The sequence below is a fragment of the Canis lupus genome, chromosome 14 (genome assembly GCF_011100685.1).
Source record: "Canis lupus familiaris isolate Mischka breed German Shepherd chromosome 14, alternate assembly UU_Cfam_GSD_1.0, whole genome shotgun sequence".
NCBI classification, from domain to species: Eukaryota; Metazoa; Chordata; class Mammalia; order Carnivora; family Canidae; genus Canis; species Canis lupus.
Window position 1 is genome coordinate 33,322,313 of NC_049235.1, and position 23,971 is coordinate 33,346,283.

The 23,971-nt window shown below is 34.9% G+C and overlaps 1 protein-coding gene across 20 annotated transcripts in view; it reads left to right on the forward strand.

Moving 5' to 3' along the window:
- The window catches only part of HDAC9 (histone deacetylase 9), a 911,202-nt gene that overhangs the window by 875,490 nt on the left and 11,741 nt on the right, over window positions 1–23,971 (forward strand). For all 20 annotated transcript variants that reach the window (XM_038557033.1, XM_038557034.1, XM_038557035.1 and 17 more), the window contains one exon: window positions 14,316–14,463. In XM_038557033.1, the coding sequence (XP_038412961.1) occupies window positions 14,316–14,463 (148 nt within the window). The remainder of the gene's footprint in view (window positions 1–14,315; window positions 14,464–23,971) is intronic.

The following is a 23,971-nucleotide window of genomic DNA, read 5'->3' on the forward strand; positions in this document are numbered from 1 at the left end:
TTGTAATAAGGAACTGTCCTTTTTCTTCCTGTTATTTTGTTGCTCAAATTATTCTAGCTCTGGTCATTTGGAGCTCTTTTGGGCTGACTCCTATGTCCCATTGACTTGGTTCTGTCTTTCTGGGAGTACTTTCTTAGTTTCTGATATCACAAGATGTTCCAAGTTCACCTGGGTTTTTCACTATCTGTATTAGTCTGGACCCTCGGAGAGACATAATCTATATAACTAGCAATAACAAATATAAATATAAATAAATACATATTATAAGGCAGTAGTTCATGTAGTTGTAACTAAGGCTGAGGATTCCAAAACCTACAGCTGGCAAGCTACAGACCCAAAAGAGTAGATAGCATCGTTCCAGGCCAAGTTCAAAGACCTGAGAACTAGGAAAATCAGTAGTTTAAGTTCTACTCCGAGGCCAAAGACAAAAGAAGATTGATGTCCCAGCCTGAAGACTGTCAATCAGAGAGAGAGCATTCTCCCTTATTCAGGCCTTCGGCCTACTGAATGAGGCCCAATCACACTGAGGAAGGCAGTTTCCTTTACACTCAGCCTACTGACTCAAGTGGTAGGTCATCCAGAAACACTCTCACAGACATACCAGAATAATGTTTAACTAAATAATGTTTAACCAAATAGTTAAACCAAATGTTCAACTGGACTCTGTGGCTCAGTCAAATTGACAATAAAAATTAACCATCGGAAGTCCACCTCTTGTCAACATAGCATCATACACATCTCCTTAAACCATACTTAATCTCCATTTACAGACAATAACAAGGTTATAGTTCTGCCCAACATGATACAACTTCCTGAGTACAACTGAAAACACACTAAGCATTTCACCAGGAGAATAGCTAGAGTTTTGAGTGATGTTTACTCTTCTCAAATCCCATAACTTAAATACTATTATATAAAATTAACAATAGTTAAATACTATGATTTAAAGCCAATGTATCTTATGTTACATGATAACGGAGAAGGGGGTGGAAGAAAACAAAGATACCTACATACAAGTATATTCATAATAAAATAAGGAGGAAACTCCTCTGACAATTTTACTCCTTGTTACTATAACTAGTCATGTGGCCATAGATGGTATTTATAACTACCTTCTATTACCCATTCTGTATTCCCAATGCCTTCAGGAAGCAACTCAGCTGGTTATGGTACTTTACCTTGTGGAATGATTCAAACCTTCATTCTTGAATTAGTAGTACTACATAAATTAAGTTGTTGTAGTTGCCATTGACCTTAATCACAGGGCATAATGGTACTAAGGTATGCCCTAAGGGATATCGTTGTACTCCACACATTCTCTTCCTTACTTCCATTGTGGAGTAGCAGGCCAATTTTCCTTGATAACCAGAATTAATCATCCCAACCAGCACAGTAATTCCTTTCTTTGCCTATAGATTGATTCAGAGGCAAGAGGAATCCAAAGTGGCAAGGCAGAAGTTTTAACTTCCAATTCAATGGAATAATTGTTGTGTCTCCTGGTAGAAGCTTTCTTCCCTTTGGAACTAAGACTTTCAAGCTAGCAGAGTATAAGGTTTCTGGAACAGAAAGTAATAATGTTGCCAGTGGGTGACTAAGTGTAATATTGAGTGGTGAGAATCCCATGTCCACCCCTTGATTTGTGAACGCGTGAATCCTGGATATGAGAGAAACAGTACCATATATTGGATGATGATATACAGCATATACATCCTTTTAAAGAAACTTGCCCCAGTCCTACAAGATATTACTACCTGGCTTGCACTGAAACTGATCTTCTAAAGGCCATTCCACTATTCTATCAAACCAGTTACTTAGACTCTCCTGTCCATTATGACAAGAATACCTACCTTGTCTTAGGCAATTCAATGCTGCCCCTTACTGCCACCACCTAGGATCCAATTACTCCCACTGTATTTAGGCTTCCCAATTCAGTGACCAAAATTCTCATTGTAAGTTATGGTATACAAAAATGAGCAATCACAAGGCACTTCAGGAATTCCAGGGCCCTCCTCTCCCTCACAAATTTATTTCTCACAGTCATGGTGAAAGGTGTGTCTTCTGGACTTTCTCAGTGTAGATGAGTAGGTTCTAAAGGACAAATACATTCTAACAGTCTCCCTATGTCTTTGAATTCCTTCCTCTTCATTAAACCAAAGAATGTCTGACATTTCTAAATCATTCACCAAGAACCAGCTTTTTGTCCACGTTTTAGCCAATGAAATGGACTGTTGGAGCCATTCCTAACACCCCTGGATGCAACATTAAATGAAGAATCTCTGCTTTTTGAGCCCATCATTCTCTACCTAAATCCTTTTCACACTATATATTCTTCTTCTAAGTGTACAATATGAGTAAGTTATTTCAACCCTCTTTACTTCAGTTTTCTCATCTGTAAAATAAAGAAAATGAAAGATTCACAAGGTGGTTTGAAATTATATGATATAACATATACATTATCATAAGTATGCCATAGGCATTCAATAAATGCTTCATATCATTTTACTTATCGTTTGTCCCATACCATAGCTTCATAGTCATCTCTATAAGAATAACTCCAAAATTGTGTATCTTCAGTTCAGACCTCAGATTTGAGTTCCAAATGTTTATTAAAGTGCTAGCTCAGCATCTTCCTTTGATATCACAAAGGCACAACTAGTCGACATGTCCAAAGCCATTGTCATTATTCTTTCCCCAAACCTCAGCCTTTTCCAGGTTTCTTGATCCAAGTAGATGGCATCCTTATCCTTCCAGTTTTGCTAGACAGGAATCTAGGAATTATTTTCATGTTGTTCTTTTCATTACTGTCTGCATCCAACCCATTATCCCATCCTGTTTGTCATGTCCCTTAAACATTTCATTCATCTATCCACTTACTTTTGTTTCCATGGCCACTGTCCCAAATAAGGCTTCCATAGCCTTTCTTCTGGATCATTTCTATATCCTACAAAGTGGTCTACCCACATCCACTCTTGTTTTCTTCATCTATTCTCTAAAGTGATGCCAAGGTAATTTTTTACAAAGTAACATTTAGTCTATGTACCTCCTTGTTTTAAACCAGAGGTCAACAAAGTTTTTCTTTACAATGTAGGATAGTACATATATAAGGCTTTGGGTTGCAGCTGTTTAATTCTTCTATTGTATCAAGGAAGCAGCCATAACCAGTGTGCAATGAACACAGCTGTAGTTCAGTAAAACTTTATTTACCAAAACAGGGTGTGGGACCAATTTGACTTCTGAAAAATGAGAAATCTGAAACAAGTGGTATTTGGATGGAATAACAGACACCAGGCATAAAGGATACCTAAAATTCCAGCCTGGAAGGTGGAGGGAGAAATATTCAACATTGCTGCCACCTGGTAAACCAGGCAAGTGTGCTGTAGTGACAGCTTGTGACATGTATGAAAGCACCAAGCCACCAGAAGGTAGAATTAGGAAAAATGTGGGAAATAAAATGTTAGGGATGGATAAAATATATTCAAGAAATAGAGAAAAAGCAGTCCTGCATGTAGCATTTACTCTGAGTGTTTCTTCTATAGAGGTTTCATCAATTATTGAATGTTGCAACTCCACAACTATTTATTTTGTGGTTAGTTACATATTTTAATTTTGCTATCAATACTATTAGCTGAAAGATGTTCAGAAACAAATGTGCATGTTTAAAAATGTAGTGCTCAATTGCTGTTTCCTAAGAAAGTTGATAATAACCATGTAACTTACACAAAATGTTTGTCAATATTCATCATTCATCATGAGGACATAGTGATATCATGACTGACATGAATCCTGAAGACATAATGCTGCTGAATGAGTAGCAAAGTCCACTTTAAAAGTTAGTATTATTAAAAGAAAAACAAAGCAAAAATAAAAACTAAGGCCAAAGGAGGCTGTTTAACAAGTATAGTTGCAGACTGTGCATTTAAGTATCACTTTATGAAGCATGACTTTTTATTTAGATAAAAAGACCATGCATCTACATGTTTAAAATGAACTTTCAATTTCAAGTGTTCTTTTCAAGCTCCAAAGTGAGGTAATAGCTGTTATGTGTTGAGTTCACTGGAAGAATACTTTTGGTTCAATGATAACAGCATCCTTAGATGTTTTATACATGAAATCAGTTAATTCTAATAATGGTTTGATATTTTTCAATCAATTTATGGAATCAAAGTAGAGCTTTTAGAAATAAATTTGCCAAAAATGAAACAGGGTATTATTGTAGATGCTATTGTAAATTACAGTGAAAATATAACACTGATAATTGAATCATTTGATTTTGCATTAATATGTAAATTTAGATGTTAGTGGAGCATATCTTAATCTGGAAGAGCAGAAATGTATTTGGCATTAGTTATGGAGACCATAAATTCCTTAAATTTTATAAATAACTTAACAAATATAATTATGATTTCAAGAAAATTTTATTTAAAAACTTAAAAAAGCAGGCTCAATATTCTATCAATGGAAATTTAAGCTATTTTTCTCAAAACATAATACCTTTATATAAACACAGGATGAAATACAGGTAAATGAACAGTTACATGAAATACAAAGTTTTTGAAATATAGCTGATATTGATGACAAAGGGAAAAAACCTTTAGCATGGCAGTTCAAAATTTTGTAATCAAAATTTCTTTTTTGGTGCCCATTATCAACCATACTTTAGAAATGTTTAAGATGATTATTCTACATAATACTGAACTATTTTGTAAATAGTTTCTGAAATTTTATTCTATTTTTTCTAATCAGTTAGAATTCATTAACCAAAATATTCAGTAAATGGACCTCTGTGCCCATGTATGAAGAAGTAACTACTATAGGAATTGTCCTTTGATCAAAAATAAAAGAAAACCAAAAAGACATATATATGAGACAATGTTTTTGGACACTGGACAACAGATACTAAAGGCCTCTGATCCTGGCAAGAAACAAATAAGAGGAAAATGAGATCTACAGTTGCTTAAATTTACAACTATGAAGCAATTTCCAGGATTCAGCATAGAGAGAGGGTGAATCCAAATAGAATCCAGTAGTTTTCTGAGTTGAAGATAAAGTAATCAGCGTTTGGGGAGACTCAAGTGACTCAAGAATTTGTGGGTCAGAATGTTTGAGATGAAGTTTTTGCACAAATAGTTCTATCTTTATAGTAGTTTCTTTGAACCTTTGTCTTACTTATTTTACATGCATGAGGTGAAACTCCAGAAGGGTGGGGAACTAACCATTGGTAACCAGTAGGTTAAATAATTCAAGTGGTTCACACAGGACTGGGAATAGTTTACATTCTTACTAGCAAGAGTAGAGAGACCTTGTAATACATAAGGCAATATGTAGAGATATCAAAATGGTTTTTCCTTAGCTTTAGGACTAAATTAGCCTTATGCTAAAACCTATTCTGGAGCCAGTCTAACAAAGAATACAAGCAAACCTCAAAGGGATCACACTGATTGCATGTAATTTAACTATGTGCCCAAATAAAATTCAACATCTTCAAAGAATACAACAAAATTCAATAACCATAAATGTTCAAATGAACAATGTCCAGCCTCCAAATGAAAATTACCAGGCATTCAATAAAATAAGAAAATATGACCTAGAAATATAAGACAAATTAAACAGAAACTGACTCAGAAATTCATGATAGAATTACCAGACAAGAATGTTAGTTATTTCTAATGTGAAAAGGAAAGTTGCAAGCATAATGTGGAAAGAAATGAAAAACCGGGATGCCTGGGGGCTCAATGGTTGAGCAACTGCCTTCGGCTCAGGGTGTGATTCTGGGGTCCTAGGATGGAGTCCTGCATTGGGTTTCCCACAGGGAGCCTGCTTCTCCCTCTGCCTATGTCTCTGCCTCTCTCTCTGTCTTTCATGAATAAATAAAATCTTAAAAAAAGAGAAAAACCTAAAAAACATGAAAATGGAGGATTTAGAGATGAAAAATACAGTATTTGAAATAAAAAATTCTGCACCCTGGAAGGGTTAATGGCAGAGTGTACACTGCAGAAGACAAAAACAAAACAAAATAAATAAACCAAGAAAAAATGAAGAAGTAATAGAAACTATTCAAAGTAAAGAATAGAGAAAAAATGCTGAAAAGTAGTATATCAATGGCATATTGGACAGCATCAATTGGCCAACATACCTATAATTATAGTCCCAGAAAAGGCAGCAGTTGGAAATATATTTAAAGATATAGTGGGAAAAGATTTTATAATTTGATGAAAAGTGAAAATCCACAGATCTGAGAAGCTCAATCAACCTCCAGCAGAATAAACATGAATAAAATCACACTGAGGTGCATTATAATGAAATCTTAAAGGAAGCCAGAGAAAAGAAAAATCATATTCATACAAAGAAACAAAAATAGAGACAATAAGATACAGATAAGAATCTTTTTTTTATTTCTTTTTATTGAAGTTGGATTTGACAACATATAGTATAAAACCCAATGCTCCTCCCATCAAGTGCCCTCCTCAGTGTCCGTCACTCAGTTACCCCAACCCCCTGCCCACCTCCCCTTCAGCAACCCTTTGTTTCCCAGAGTTAGGAGTCTTTCATGGTTTGTCTCCCTCTTTAATTTTTCCCACTCAGTACCTTCCTTTCCCTTATAATCTTATAATCTCTTTCACTATTTCTTATATTCCCTGTATGAGTGAAACCATATGATGATTATCCTTCTCTGATTGACTTACTTCACTCAATATAATACCCTCCAGTTCTATCCATATTGAGGCAAATGGTGGGTATTTGTCCTTTCTGATGGCTGAGTAATATTCCATTGTATATATAGACCACATTTTCTTTATTCATTCATCTGTCGAAGGACATCGTGGCTCCTTCCACAGTGTGGCTATCATGAATATTGCTACTATGAACATTGAGGTACAGGTGTCCCAGCGTTTCACCACCTCTATATCTTTGTGGTAAATCCCCAGTAGAGCAATTGCTGGGTTGTAGGGTAACTCTATTTTTAACTTTTTGAGGAACCTCCACACTTTACCAGAGTGGCTGCACGAGTTTGCGTTCCCACCAACAGTGCAAGAGGGTTCCCCTTTCTCCACATCCTCTCCAACATTTGTGGTTTCCTGCCTTGTTAATTTTCCCCATTCTCACTGGTGTGAGGTGGTATCTCATTGTGGTTTTGATTTGTATTTCCCTGATGGCAAGTGATGATTTTCTCATGTGCTTGTTGGCCATGTACATGTATTCTTTGGAGAAATTTCTGTTCATGTCTTCTGCCCATTTCATGATTGGATTTTTTGTTTCTTGGGTGTTGAGTTTGATAAGTTCTTTATAGATCTTGGATACTAGCCCTTTATCTGATATATCATTTGCAAATATCTTCTCCCATTCTGTAGGTTGTCTTTTAGTTTTGTTGACTATTTCTTTTGCTGTGCAGAAGCTTTTATCCTGATTAAGTCCCAATAGTTTATTTTTGCTTTTGTTTCCTTCGCCTTCATAGATGTATCTTGCAAGATGTGACTGTGGCCAAGTTCAAAAAGGTTGTTGCCTGTGTTTTCCTCTAGAATTTTGATGGATTCCTGTCTCACATTTAGATCTTTCAACCATTTTTAATTTATCTTTGTGTATGGTGTAAGAGAATGGTCTTGTTTCATTCTTCTGCACTTGGCTGTCCAGTTTTCCCAGCACCATTTACTGAAGAGACTGTCCTTTTTCCAGTGGATATTCTTTCCTACTTTGTTGAATATTAGTTGATCACAGAATTGAGGGCACATTTCTGGGTTCTCTATTCTGTTCCATTGATCTATGTGTCTGTTTTTGTGCCAGTACCACACTGTTTTGATGATCACAGCTTTGTAGTACAACTTGAAATCTGGCATTATTATATCCCCAGCTCTGGTTTTCTTTTTCAATATTCCTTTGACTATTCAGGGTCTTTTCTGATTCCACACAAATCTCAAGATTATTTGTTCCAATTCTGTGAAGAAAGTCTATTGTATTTTGATAGGGATTGCACTGAATGTGTACATTGCTCTGGGTAGCATAGACATTTTCACAATATTAATTCTTCCAATCCATGAGCATGGAATATTTTTCCATCTCTGTGTCTTCCTCAATTTCTTTCAGTAGCGTTCTGTAGTTTTTAGGGTATAGATCCTTTACCTCTTTGGTTAGGTTTATTCCTAGGTATCTTATGCTTTTGGGTGCAATTGTAAAGGGGATTGACTCCTTAATTTCTCTTTCAGTCTCATTGTATCCTGCCACACTGCCGAATTTCTGTATGAGTTCTAACAACCTTGGGGTGGAGTCTTTTGGGTTTTCTATAGACAGATAAGAATCTTTTAAATCTCAGAAATATTATGTTAAGTGAAGGAAGCCAGATATTAAAGATTATATACTGTGTGGTTTTATTTATATAAAATTATAGAAAAGACAAATGTATGGTGGCAGAATTTCAGTGATTGTCAGGGGCCAAAAAGGAGAGTAATAAATTGACTCCAAAGGGCCAAAAGGAGGTTTTGGCAACAAAGAAAATATTTTATGTTTTGATTATGGTAGTGGTTTTATGTATCACTGCACCCATTTGTCAACATGTATCGTAACCTTCCCTTAGAATTGGTAAATTTTATTGACTGTAGACTATACTCAGTGACACTAATAAAAAACAGTTATGAAATGAAGCAAAAGTAATAGCTTTTGACGCTTTTAAAGCATTTCAGTTACAGAAATGGTGTTTCTGACCAATTTAAAGAAAAACATTTAAATTGATCCCTACAAAGGAAGGGAATAAATGAACAAGTTGAGGATAAACATGCAAACCATGCACAGGATTTGATTTTGATACCTATCTGTTGATAGAATCATTGATAAAATTCCTATTCATAGTGGCCTAAATTTGTTCTGTCCTGGAATAGAATGAAATTGAGAAGTCATATGATTTTGCAGCATCTAAATTTAGTAAGTAAAATTTTGTAGGAACACAAATGGAGAAAACTTTCTTGATAAGTTTGGCTTACATAAAATGTTTGCCAAAGAAAGATGCCTATGAGAGGAGGAAAAAGACATTAGTCATGAAAATATTTGTTATGGAATAGTCACTCGTTTCAATATTTTAAAAATTGGAAGTGAAAATATTCCACATTTAGCAGAAATTACCACATAGCACCACACTTGTGAAGACAGTATTCGTCAATCTAAAATACTACAGACTCTTGAGAAGAGTGATTAAAGATGCCACAGTTTCAAATTTATTAACCATAAAATTCCACTTTGAAGTATAGACAATTTTATGAAAAAATCTAAAATATTTAAACCACATTGAAAGAAAAATGCATTTTTCATAAAAATAGCAATGATAGTCTACCAGTGAGAAATATGGCCATAAAGTTTACTGCCGTGATTATTTACTAGCAATCATAATTCTGCTTGTTATTTCTACTGTGTAGATAATCAACATAGAGTAGTTAGTTATTGTGCTTTGGCACACATGAGTTATTTTAGAATGAATTTTGGTTATGAAAATAACTTTTGAATAGGACTATTTTATATTTTATAGGTCCACTGATAAAAACAATTAGTTGACCAATAAATAAACATTTCAGTGACATATAATTTTTATTTTTAGCCTCATTTTAAGCTTAAAATTGCTCTGACTTGGATGAAAAATTATCTGGTCACTCTATTGATATACCAACTTACAATACATCTTTATTTTTGCATATATACAATATTTTGGAACCAACTAAAGTTCTCCACTTAGCTTTAAATTTTTCTCTTAAAAAACTATTAAGAAGCTCTGAACTCTGGAGAATCCATGAAGTGAAGCATCTTGTAAATCCCAGAAGTTAGTAATCTCTGAAGTTGTTGGGGATTAGAAAAGGTTTACTACCAGCTTCTTGTACTATGAGAACATGGCATGTAATAAACAAAATACAATATTATTCAAATGGCAAGAACAGGTCTGAGACCTGACTCTAAGCCCCGAGAATGGTAAGGGCAAGGTTTCTGGAATCAGGAGGTTTCAAAATGTCAAAGGCTTTGGTTGGGAAGACTTTTGGCAGATGGGTTATTTTTAACACAGACCTTCATATATCATCAAATTCCTGTTTTTTCCAAATTGCTCATTACCAAGAACAATGTGGTTTATACTGAAATCTGATTGCACAGTACCTGCAAGATGCCTTCTCCTGGCTCTTATCTGACCCAGTGACACTCCATCTGTGGCCTCCTCTCTAACTCTTGACTGTCTACATCCATTAGCTCTTAAGTTTATTTTAAATTCATTCTTTCCTTTGCCTTTATCAGACAAAATGCAAATGTAGAATAGTGAAAGCTAAATAATCAGGAAGAATGGAAGGAAAGAAGAGAGAGAGAAAGAAAGAATGAGGGAGACAAATAAAGAAAAGAAAGATAAAGTACTGAAAAGTAGAGAGATTTACATAGTGGAAAAAAACTAATAAGGATAGAGGATATGACCAAAGAAAGAGTGTGCATGTCCAGTTTTAATGGAAACCCTCTCTCTTTTGACAGTTTTATTGCTTTAGGAGAGCAACCCAGTGGTGGTTGTTACTAATATTTTACTTTATAAATAGCTCCTGAAAACTCTAGCAATAAACCTTGGTTCGTTTCTCTTGTGTGCTAATAAGGATATTATTCTCATGCCAACAGATATGATTTTCTGGCACATATGTTCCTGAAAGAAAAAGCCCTACTCATCATGTGAAAATACAACCCATAAATTGGGAGTTTGAATTGGCTGCATATTGCACAGTCTGCTATACCCACTTCCATTTTAATTATTCTCCTTTACAAATAGAGATAGTAGTCTATGAATGCATTATTAATGTAAAGTATTTCCTTTGTTTTTATAGGCTTTGCCAGAGGCCATATTGAATTCAAAGTTTTGGGTTATTTCTGAGTCAGAAACCTCATACATTTGGATAAAAACCAAACTTCTAACATTTAATCTTAACTTAGCAGGATCTTTTATACACATTAAATTTTATTCAAAAAGGTCTTAGCTACTTAAAATCTTTCTTACTATTCACATACATAAAGGCTAAATGTTGAAGGATCATTATCAGTCATTCTGCTGAAAATCATTATTAATAATTCACACCTTCTGTCCTGATTGTGTTTGGGGAGTAAAGATGTTTGTTTTGTCTATGGTCAAAAATTCCTTTCTTAAGGAAAAAGTACAGTGCTTAAAAATTAAAGCACTTGGTTATTCTAGATGTGTCATATTATCTAAAAGTAAGTGTTTACTGACCTCCTCAAGGGTTTACAGACTCACAGAAAGATAAGATTTTCTTCCATAACAAATTCATTATAACATCCAAGAGTATTATATAACATGAGATCAGAAAAATCACAATCATTGAGAACTACAGCAGGGATAACCCTTTCATTGCCATCAAACCCACTACTATCATGTTATAAATGTGGAGATTATGCCCCAGAGTGATCCAAATGACTTCTCTGGATTTAGTGTGTAGTCTCCAATCTGGAAATCTTGACCTCTGGTTCAGGGCTCCATCTTTAATGGACTTCTTTCTCATGCTCTTCACTGAGCACTTGTCTCCAGTTTTATGATAGCTTTGTCAGTGTCTTCTCTGGTAAGCAGGTACTTGCAATAGTATAAGGTTATAAGAAGTGAAGAGTAAAAGAACTAGTCTCAACATAGTTGTCTCCCTTGCTGCGATATATCACACCATAGAGTCAATAAAAGGTTGATCAGTTGAGTCACATATCTGAGGAACAAATGTAACCTGTTATTACCATATATGATTTCTTTAGTAAAGCAAAGAATATATAACTCTTTTGCAACGTACATAATTCTTTTAAGTTAGGATTTTTATATGTTGAGTCTGTTTTCATATTTTAATGTATAGTAGGAAGAAGGCGGAGGAGAACTAAATATAGGAGGACAACAGAATACAGAATAAAAGATATTTTGGAGTCAGTCAGTCCCAGATGAATATTTCACATTTTTGCTTCCTAGCCATGTGACTTTAGAAAGATTACCCGACATTGCCTACATAATTATCATGAGGATTAAATTGATTTATAAATTATGAATGTGAAAACACCTAACAGTCCTTGGCACATATTAGGAGTTTAGTAATGCTGGTTTCTCTTTCCTAGATTGTATAAAACATAATTAAACCCATAAACCACCAACCACCTGTTGTTTGTTTGTTAAAGACCGTATATCAGTCACTCTAGAGAAAAAGAAAAGGATGTCATTCAGCATCACCAATTTTCTGAATATTATGAGCTAAAATAATGGTTAATAGTATTTTGTGAAACACAACTTAATGCACTTATAGATGGTATATGGTATTTCCAATTTGAGGAAGATTATAATGACATTGTGACCTAGAAAAGTTAGGGTTTTGGAATAGAATTGTCAATTCAGGGTCATCTTTCAAAGTTGAGAGATGTAAGGATACACTATAGCATAACCCAAGACACATTCTCATTGCCTACTTCCTAAACCTCTCTTTAGTCCAGCTTCTCATTTCTGTTCTGTCACTTCCTTTTAGTTTTAGACATCATCATTTCCCACCTGGATTTTTGCCAAGATGTGACATAGGTTTTCTTGCTACTACTCTCATCATCCTTCCAATTCATTGTCCATGATCTGTCCAATGGGATCTTTTAAAAACTTAAGCCTGATTCCTTGCCTCTTCTGCTTAAAATGGCCCCCTTTCACCTACAGGTTGAAGTCCGAGATCATGCACATGTTATTCAAGATTGTGTGGTAATTAGCCTACGTCTGTCACAACAGTCTCATTCATCACACACAAGACTTTTCCAAACATCCTAGTTGTTCCTAGCAGTGGACTTTGTACCCCGCACCACCTCCCTCTCTGTATTTCAAGTTGACTAAATTCTGATGGTCTTTCAAATACTTGGCCAAGTACTATTTTTTCTGGTAACTCTTCTCTTACTTTCTCATCATCCTAAGTCTATGTTCTATTTATTTGCTTTCAGAATCGCATGGACTTTTTCCATACAATATTATCATTTTAGACCATGAATTTCTTGGTATGAGGAAAGTATCTTTATGTCCCCAATATCTGGCACAGTTGTAGCTTTCAAAAAATGTTAGGCTGTGGGCTCATTCACAATTAGAATTGCTATCATTTGGTCCAAATTGAAAGCTTTATGATTCTCGGACTTTGGTCAGAATAGGTGATCACAGCAAATAAAGGTGTAGTAGACAACTATGTCAGAAGGTTCTGTTGGTGTTGGAAGTGGATGGGGAGACCGAGTCTCCTCCCCTAACGTGATATCTATACCTTTGTGAAGCAGTAAGATAAGGAGAGGTCGATCGCAAAATGTTAGTTGGAGCTGGAAGTGATTTTAGATCGTTGCCATTTTGAGAATAAGAAATGAAATGCCATTGAGTCTTGCCAGTATTATAGCACAGTCAGTGGCAGAGCTTGCTCCAGAACCCAGTTATCTTCCTTCCCAATCCATGCCAAATTCCTGCCTTCTTGGTCAGGCTGCAGAGATCATTTTAATCTGGTAATTCATGTCATCATCTAGTAGGATTCTCCTGCTTTGATTTGGGACTACTCAATACTTGACCAAAAAATAGCTTTGGGCTGCAAGAAGGCCATTGACTTGCTTTTTCATATTTATTCTGCTGGCATGTTCTCATGAAATGACCTCTTCTTTTCCTCTCATTCCCCTTCTCTGTCTCAAAAAAAAAAAAAAAATGAAACTTCCGTCTGACATATGGAAGAGTGCCAACATCAGCCAATGCATATATTAAAGTTTTAAATCAATTATTGTTCTTGTACACACCCTGGGGTTGAGAAAGAAAGAACATCCAGGACTAACAAACTTGATTGTTCTGGCAAAGTTGCCATTCAATTCATGCTGGCATTTCTGGGCTTTTCTTTTTCTTTAATATTCTAACCTCATTTTTTATAAAAAGGTAATAGCTCAAAGTAGCAATTTTTAACATTACTATTTCATTCAGTTTCTCCATGAGACTTCCACCCCCTAGTCTCTTGAGGGTTTCCCAGAGGGCATGATGCCCAGAGTTTGCTTACTTAATTGGAGAGACAGCTGTCAGTCTGATAGGGGGTTCATTAGACCACAGATTATTCCTCACTTTATTACCATCTAAGCAAGGGAGAGACTCAGGCTTGGGACTATGAGTATTTCACAACTTGGCATTTTTATATTGAGAAAAAGACTTAATCATAACATTTAAGAAACCAAATTACAACTGTGTATAACATAGAGAATTTTAACTTAATAACTGCTCTGAGTTGGACCTATACAAGTATTCTGGTTAATACTACTCTAAAATTCTTATTAAAAGTATGATGCATTTTTTTTTCTAGGCAAGTACTGGAAGTCAGTAAGGATGGTGGCTGTGCCAAGGGGCTGTGCTTTGGCTGGGACTCAGTTGCAGGAGGAGACCGAGACCGTTTCTGCCCTGGCCTCCCTGACAGTAGATGTAGAACAGCCCTTTGCTTCAGAAGATAGCAGGTATGGATCCAACATGGGGGAGTCATTAAGGTCAGTAACATCCAGGCTCATCATTAGCATTTGTGAACCACCCCCCGCCCCCAGGCTTTCCTTCACCTGTCTCCTCCACTTCCACCACCTGTCTTCTTCAAAGTCACAGATGCCACAGCAAATTCAGTAAGCCACAAAGAATTCATTTGTTTCATTCTTCATGGGAAAGATAGAGCTAGAACCTGTAGTTGCAGTTCACAGAGAATTAGAGTGGATGAGATACATGGTGAGAAATCACTCTTCATTGGATAATTTAAGTGCAGATTATTATAGAAAGAGCTACTTGTGACCTTCACTTCTTTCCTTAGTTATCTGTATTTTTCCAGATATTCTTTTTCATTCTATCATCATTTCAAAATTACTGATATAACAAAGTGAAAAAAAGGAGAGGGGAAGCTGGAAGTATTACAAGTCAGTTGGATAACCTAAATACATCCAAACTCCTTCTATGACTGTCCTTGTGGTACAAGGATTGGATAAAGATAGGAGTTGCCTCCAAAGAAGACAAGAGTGTGTATAAAGGAATGTGTGGACTCCTGAGTCTGATTTTATTCTACTTTATGATAAGAAGTTGATTCCAGTTAGTCTTCATATGAATATAGCTTTCAGAAAAAAAAAAAATAAGGTTAACTTAAGATCGGGTTTGCTTGTTCTCCTTCTAAGAAATGTTTGTCAGTTTGTGCATTTTGGTGTTCATCGTCCTATCATATAGACATTGTTACTTTCGGGATTTTTTTAAAGTCTGCTACAACCAAAACCATCATAAATGTACATTTATTAACACTGGTGCTTTCTGTGGCTGGCTTCAAAGTCACATTTTCTCAATTTAAAAATGAATCAGGTGAGGCTTTACTAAAGCTCTGCCAGCTTGTACTTTTAAATTGCTTATGAGAAGGAAATCATATTCCCCTCCATCAATAACATCACTATTAATTACACAGATCCTGCTACCTAGTACCTAGTTGGCAATTTTCCCAAGAATGTACAAATTTGGACAGTTTTAGATTTCTTGCTTTTACTGGATAGTCAAAGTTTAATGGATTTAACATCTTGTTTTCAAAAGCAGGAGATGCATTGAATAAGAGATGTCATTTTTATGCAAGTATTTTTTCTTACTATAACCACTTAAAGACCAGATTACCTGTAGAAAAAAAAATAGTTATACAATATTGTATTAGAAAAACATCTTCATTTGGGCATCTGGAGCATAAGGGAAAACTTATTTTACTTTCTTGATAATAGAAACTAACCCCCTGCCATTCCCAGTTAAGAATCAAACCAAGTTCATAATCTAAAGGTGTTGCAGTTATTCCCAAGGCCAAATGCAGTTAGTTGTCTGTCATCTGAGGGCTATAAAACGGAGGAAACTAACATCTGTTGGTGCTGGATATAAAAGAAATACATCTACTCTTTAGAACTCATTTAATATAGAGAAATGAAGCTAAATTCCAAACTGAGTGAAATGAATTGTAAATAATTTTACTTAGGATAATTAAGAATAATAAGTCTGGTTATATACCCCAAGTAGTATAAAAGTCTCAGCACTTTGGCAGGAATTGGCTTTATAAGCATGCTTGCTTATCCTCAGGTAAATAGAGTGTTTGACTTCTGATAATCTACAGGGACTTAACCCTGGCTTCAGTTCACAGTGATTTTTATTTTCATTTTTTTAAGTTCACAGTGACTTTTAAGCTTCCTATGATGGCAGAGAGAGAATGGGAATGGGAATGTTCTGGTGTATAGGGAGACAGAGTCGAAGCTTGTGACCTGGATTCATGTTTGTTTATCAGTATTAGACACATTGTATCTATTTTGGTTGATTTTTTTATGGAAAAATGCTTTTGCTTGAAATACTTTCTATGGGTTTGAACTTTTTCAGCACGGGAAAAGAAAAATTCTTCTAGAATTGACTTTTGCATTTCTGTTGAACCATGCATGAATTTCATCAGAGTCAGAGACAAGAGAACCCTTGAAAGCCACGAACACTTATTCTTTTCAGGGGCATGCTATTAGAATTGTCCCTCTACTCAATACAGGAAAGACTTTCAGAATGAGATAAAGAGGTGGACATGTTCTTGGGCCTTTGTTATGAATGTAATATTATAAGTACACAGGAAATTTAAAAATTAGAAAAATCAGAAAGCTAAATGGATGGAAAAGAGTGAAGGCAAGATTCTTTTTATAGGAAATTCTTGCCAGTTATTTTGGAGGATATATTGGTGTTTGGAGTGAGATGACTCATTTTGTACTAAGATTTTGGGTAAAGCAGTTCTTTTCCTGGCCAACTCATATCTGACTCATTTACCACTAGTGAATAAGGGATAAAATGCTCCTGGCTAAGAACCATTGTAAGTATTTTTTGTTCATTTTTCTTGGAGGGGGGTTAGGAGGGAGATGACAACACAGTGAAAACAGTCATTTCATTTTTACAACTTACTGATGGACCATGAAGAGTAAATTATTAGAAAAAGGCTGACATGTGGGGATTCATTTTGGTGATGATTAACTGAAATACAGTTTTCAAAACTTAATTTTCAAGTAGCAAAGGACTTGAGCAAGAAAGAAAAGATAGCAGATCAGGAAAAAAAGACAAAAAAATTAAATAGGGCCCAGTTATATGTTCAAAAAATTTTAAATAGATAGACCTGGTCACATATACCATATCATTTAGAAGAGAGAACTGTGATTTTAGGTTTTTCCTTGTTTGCTAGGAGACTGCATCTTTAAATGATTATAGTTTGCATTGGGTGGATATCTGTTTCAAATGCTTCTGCTTTGAAAAGGTCAGTGCAGTATTCAGGTTTATTCTTAGATACTAGTTTAGGCTCTGCTGAAAATCAAGAAAAAGCTCTCTCTGGCAATCAGAACTTTAGGATGATCAACTATGATGTTATTGAGAACACATTTACACCCTAGAAATCCTGACTGTCTCTTTCTCTCTCTCTTTTTTAAACCAAAACAAAAACTGAAAATTACATTTTTCAAATGTCAGTTTGACCTATTGATTAAAACGTGAATCATGTTAGATTTCTTAGTACAATCCAATCTGGTTGTTTATTTAATCATTTCATCTTCAACTTTTGGCAATTTTTCTCATGAAGAGATGGCTTCAAATCATTATATAATACAAAAGCATAAGAAAATATATGATTCCAAGTCTAGCTATTTTTTTTGAGTAAACTGTCTTATTCATGAATATAAAAGAGGTATAGCAATAAGCTGGAAGATCCCAAGTATCATTTACCTTAGCTTTGAATGACCTATCACTAGTGCCAAGGACATTAATGACCTCATTTTTCTGTTTCTGAAAATTTATATAAAATATAGACCGTTATTAATGTCTACTATACCTAGAAACACAACTTTGTTTTCCATTCTTTAGGATTGTGTCCCCAAGGCTTCTAAAAGCTAAATATTGTACAAATTATGCAGGTTTCTGATTTTTCTCTATGATACCTTTGAGTACTTGTTTATCTAAGCAGGCAAACATTCCAAAATAAATTTTATCCTTAATTTTCATTCACCACATATCCAGTGTCAAAAAAGCCTTAGCTGAAAAGTGGGCTAAGTGGATTGAGATTTGGAAGCTCCTGATAAAAGGAAGGATAATATGTCTCTTCTTTTCTTCTTTTTCCTCCTCCTCTGGGACTTTTTATCTCTGTGTTCAGTGCCTACTATGTGGTCATGGGGCATATATGAAGTCTGACTTAGTAATGATAGGGATTCAATCCAGTGCTCATTTATACATTCAGGGCTCCATTCTGAATTCTTTAAAGAAATGTTTTATAAGGAAAAACATTCTATTCTATTTGAATAGAATTATAAGTAAAATAGGAAAGGCATCTAAGTGTTCATAGGTTAAAAGAATAGTATAGTCATTAAAAACAAGAGAATCACAAATAATCTCTAAGCAAGAAATTGAGTTAATTAACCTGTGATTACGTGACTTAACTTAAAATTTTCAGAATGCCTAATATATTATAGGTAATAAATACTGAATGAATGGATGAATCAGTCAATCACTAAAGACAGAAGATGGAAGCTAAAATATTGTTAAAATGGTAATATAACACTTTATAAATATACCTGAGTAATTCTAATCTCCCTTAATTCACCGTTTTCTGAGAGAATCAGTGGTTTTATATTTTTATGTTTTCGAAATGTGTATTTTATATTTATTTTCTTTTGTAGTGCTAATTGACCATATCAATTTCCAGATGACTAGAATTCATAGAACTCATATCATAAAGATGGATTGGCTAAATAAACATAATAAAGGAGGAGGCGGCAAAGTGTCTATCTGAATGGAGAAAGGAATTATATTTAGGATGGAATAAAAACTTGGTAGTGATGCTGACAGATTACAGGATTATCCTTCAACCTGAAAAATGAGGAAGAAGAATATCCAGTCCATTCAATCTTTAAACACTTTCTGAATATTCTGTATGTGTCAAAGTATTGAAGGGCACAGTTACAAAGACTCCTCGTAGTCCACAAAAGGTTCATATACTTGGGGAATGTATTCTTCTTTAGAAATAAATTTAGTGACTTAAAATGATAGATCAGAAGGCTGGCACAGGTCTCTTTGGGCTAAAATCAAGAGGTTGTCAGGGCTTGGGTCCTTTCTTGGAGGCTCTAGGGGAGAATCTACATCCTTGTCTTTTCCAGCTTCCAGAAGCTGCCTGCATTCCTTGGCTTGTGACCCCCCTTCCTCTATCTTCAAAGTCAGCAACTTTACATCCTGATGACCTTTCTTCACTTATCAGTTCTTTCTCTGACTGAAGGAAGAAAGCTGGACAGGCTGGTTTACAAGCTGGGAACTATTCTCTGCTTTTAAAGACTCATTAGATTAGCTCCACTAGGATAATTTAGGATAATTTCTTTATCCCAAGGTACTTAACTTTTATCACATCTAGCCATGAAAGGTTAGCATATTCACAGCTTCCAGGGATTAGAACATAGACATTTTGGGGGGCTATTATTCTTCCTACCACAGGATTAGACATGAGCAACCAACTATAATAAGTGACAAGTAATTTGCTATATTGAGCTGTAAAATAAAAGAAGATCTCACACAGGCCTAGAAATGTGGAACAAATCACAGAGCAGAACAACTGAGCCGGGGTGGAAAAATAGGATTTTACCTAGGAAATAAGAAGAAAGGTATCTAAGAGAGAAAGAATAGCTTGAGCAAACCATGTGTTTTTTTAAACTTCTACTGACAATACTCAGTCTAAAAGTACCTTCATCTCTCATCCAAACTCTTACATTAGCTTCCTTTCTAGTTCCCATATCCACTTTGCCTCCTTCCCAATCCATTTTCTACACAGCAGTCAGGGAGCTCTTAAAAACAAAACAAAACAAAACAAAACAAAACAAAACAAAACAAAACAAAAAACTGGATGGCAAATCCTGTCATGCCTTTGCTTGAAACCCTTCAATGCCTTTCCATTGCCGTTAGCATAAAGATCATCATTGTTAACAGGAACGCATAAGCGCTCCATGATCAGACCCTTCCCTTGATTTTGTATCTTATATATGAAATCTTTCCTCTTGGTTTTCTGATCTGTGTTCTAACAATGAACTAGTTTCATTTTCTTTTTTCAAATTGGGGTATACCTTACATATAATAGTACACCCAAATCAAAAGATTTTTTACCTAATCCATACTTACATGAACATCATCCAGTACCCAGAAAATTTTCTCATGTCTCTTAGTCAATGCTACTTCTTCCAGAGATTTTTTTTTATGGTTTTAATACTGTAGATTAGTTCTACCAAACTTTAAATTTCATTTAAAGGGAATCAGTAATTCATTCAGCATTTTATCTGTCTTCTTTTACTCCACTAAGCATAATGTTTTTGAGATCCATCTCATCACAGTTTGTTCATTTTTTATTATTGTGCATTATCCCCGTGTATAAACCACCCTAATTTGTTTATCCATATACCTGTGGATTCATGTTTGGCTTGTTTACCACTTGGGGCTATTAATTTATCTTGCTGTTTTTTTTTTATTGAGACAATTGATATGTAACACATATTACTAAAATGTAAAACATAATGATTTGATATATGTATATATTGTGAAATAGTTACCCCAATGACTCTAGTTAACATCTATCAGCACACATAGTTATAATTTTTTCTTGTCATGAAAACTTTTAAGATGTATTCTCTTAACAACTTTCGAACAAAAAAACTATAGTCACTATGCTGTATATTACATCTCCAGGACTTATTTATTTTGTAACTGGAAATTTGTACCTTTTGACTTCTTTTACCCATTTTGCCTCCCTCTTACCCCTACTCTCACCTCTCACAACTACCAATCTTTTCTCTGTAAGTTCAAGAGTTTTTTTAGATTCCACAAACAAGTGAGATGACACAGCATTTGTCTTTCTCCATTTGACTTATTTCACTTAATGTAATGCCCTCAAAGTCCATCCAAGTTGTCACAAATGCAAGATTTTCTTCTTATACTACATTTTATTTTTTTTAATTAAAAAAAATTTTTTTTGGAGAGAGAGAAAGAGAGAATAAGCAAGTGGAGGGAGGGCATAAGGAGAGGGAAAGAGAATCTTAAGGAGGCTCCATGCTAAGCCTCGTAGGGGGCTCAATCTCACAACTCACAAGATCATGACTTGAGCTAAAATCAAGAGTCAGCTGCTTAACGAGCTGAGCTACCCTGGCACTCCAATTTTCTTTTTTTATGGCTTAATAACATTCAATTATATCACATTTTCTTTATCCATTCATCCATTAATAGACACTTAGGCTGCTTTTATACCTTGGCTATTTTAAGTCATGCTGCAGTGAGTATGGTGGTGCATATACATTTTTAAGTTAGTGTTGTCATTCCTTTGATAAATACCCAGAAATAGAATTGCTGGATCATATGGCAATTCTGTTTCTAATTTTTTGAGAAAACTCCATACTGTTTTTCAAAGGACTACATCAATTTACAATCCCACCAACAGTGCACGAGAGTTTTCTTTTCTCCTTATCCTTGCCATCGCTTGTTATTTCTTGTCCTTTGGTAATAGCCATTCAGACAGGTATGAGATGATATCTTATTGTGGTTTTGATTTGCATTTCCCTAATTATTAGTAATATTGAATACCTTTTCATGTCCCATCAATCCTCTATATGTCTTATTTAGAAAAGTATTCAGGGATGCCTAGGTGGTTCAGTGGTTGAGCATCTGCCTTCTGCTCAGGGTATAATACCAGGGTCCTAGGATCAAGTCCCAAATCAGGATCCCCGCAGGGAGCCTGCTTCTCCCTCTGCCCATGTCTCTGACTCTCTCTGTGTGTCTCTCATGAATAAATAAAATCTGAATATATATATATATATATAAATATATATATTAATATATATATATATTAAGATCTTCTGCCATTTAGGGCAATTATGAAAAAAGCTTCTATGAAAATTTTTATTATTGTGGTAAAAAGCACATAACATAACATTTGCCATCTGAATCATTTTTAAGTGTACAAAACAGTAGTGTTAACTGTATGGCCCGTTATTGTGCAACATATCTCTAGAACTTTTTCATCTCACAAAACTAAAGCTCTATGCCTACTAAATAACTATTTCCCTTTTTCCCCATTCCTCCAGCTTCCAACAACCATTATTCTAAGAATTTTATTCCTTTAGATATCTCATATTAGTGTAATCATGAAGTATCTGTCTTTTTGTGACTGGCTTACCTCACTTAACATAATGTCCTCAAGGTTCAACCGTATTATAGTATATGACAAAATTCCATCCTTTTTAGAGCTGAATAATATTCCATTGTAGGTATATGCCACATTTTCTTTATCATTCATCTATTAATGGACATTTAGGTTGCCTCCACCTCTTGGATACTGCGAATAATGCTTCAATGAATATGAGTGTGCAATTATCTCTTCAAGATCCTGTTTTCAATTCTTTTGGATATATACCCAGAACTGGAATTGCTGGATCATATGGTAATTATATTTTTAATTTTCTGAGGAACCTAAGTCTCTGAAATTTTCGTACAAGTTTTTATTTTGTGAACACAAGCACTCAGTTTTCTTTGATATATACCTAGGAGTGGAATCACCAAGCTATAGGGAAGCCATGTGTTTTACTTTGTGAGAAACTTCCAAACTGCTTTCCAAAATGGTTGTGCCATCTTTCATTCCCACCAGCAATGAATGACTAGTCCACCATAAGTGTCATACCTACGGTGACACCCTTCAGCCACAGGGGCATACTCCAATAATCAACGTCCACATCTAGCCCTGACTCCTCCTGTCATATCTACACCTACACTATGTAAAATCAGTCTTCAAAATTTTAGCCTTCCTAGTGGGTATGTAAGAGTATCTTATTGTGGTTTTTACATTTTTTCCACAGACCTATATTCATGTTCACATCACGCCTCTTGGCACACATCCTTCCCTCGTTTGGAACTTATCTTACTTTTCCTCCCACTGACCCTATGTTGGCCTCTCCATTTTCTTCCACTACCCTTTAGATCTCAGATCAAATATCACTTCCTCTTCTTGGAGAATATTCACTGACCATCAATTCTGAAATTAGATCAGATACCTCTGTTATATTTCCTGTGTCTCCTCTATACTTCTAGTACCTAGAACATAGCCAGAGTACATCATAGACACTCAGTAATTATTATTTGAGTCAGTGAAAAATTCGATGAAGTGTGAAATGTCAGAACCAGTAGAGATGTGGAGCTTTGGAGGCTGTGGGAAGGTAAACTATGGTAGCTGTTCTGGAAAGCAATTTAGTACCATTTACTATACACAAAACATATGACCTAGTAATCCTGCTCCTGTGGTGTATACTGAAGACTTTCTCATCTAGAATCATTAAAGTACAGGTACTAGGAAGTTCACTACAGCTTTATTCAGAGGGGGTCAAACCTGGGGTCCATTATTGAGAGAATGGATAGTTAAAATGTGGCAGATATATACCATGGAGATGCCAGGTAGTTCTTAGCAGCTACAGACTAGATAAACATAACTGCATGGATAGATTTAATAAATGCAGTACTAAGTAAAAAAGTTAAGCAACAGAAATTATATATATGTATATAAAAATAAAATTTACAAAAAATAAAAATATATGCCCACAAAATAATAATATATAGCTCTGAAGAACACCTTACAAATAAAATAATGTACATAGTATTAGATTGCCTGCCTTGGAGGAGGAAGAGAAAGCAAGATACAAAGAGATTAAATTAAATAAATAGAACAAGAGAAAATATGTCTTATTCAATAGCATTATTAATATAAGTTTTAAAATACTGTTTTAAAAATCATAAGAAATGAAATACATTTAAGGAAATGTACAAGAATTTAAGGAAAATACAGGAATTTAATTTTACACTATATATTTTCTCTGGTTAAATTCTTTACTTTCTGCTTTACATTTTTCTAAGTTTTCTTAACCTGGGATCGCTGGATAGGTTTCAGCCCTA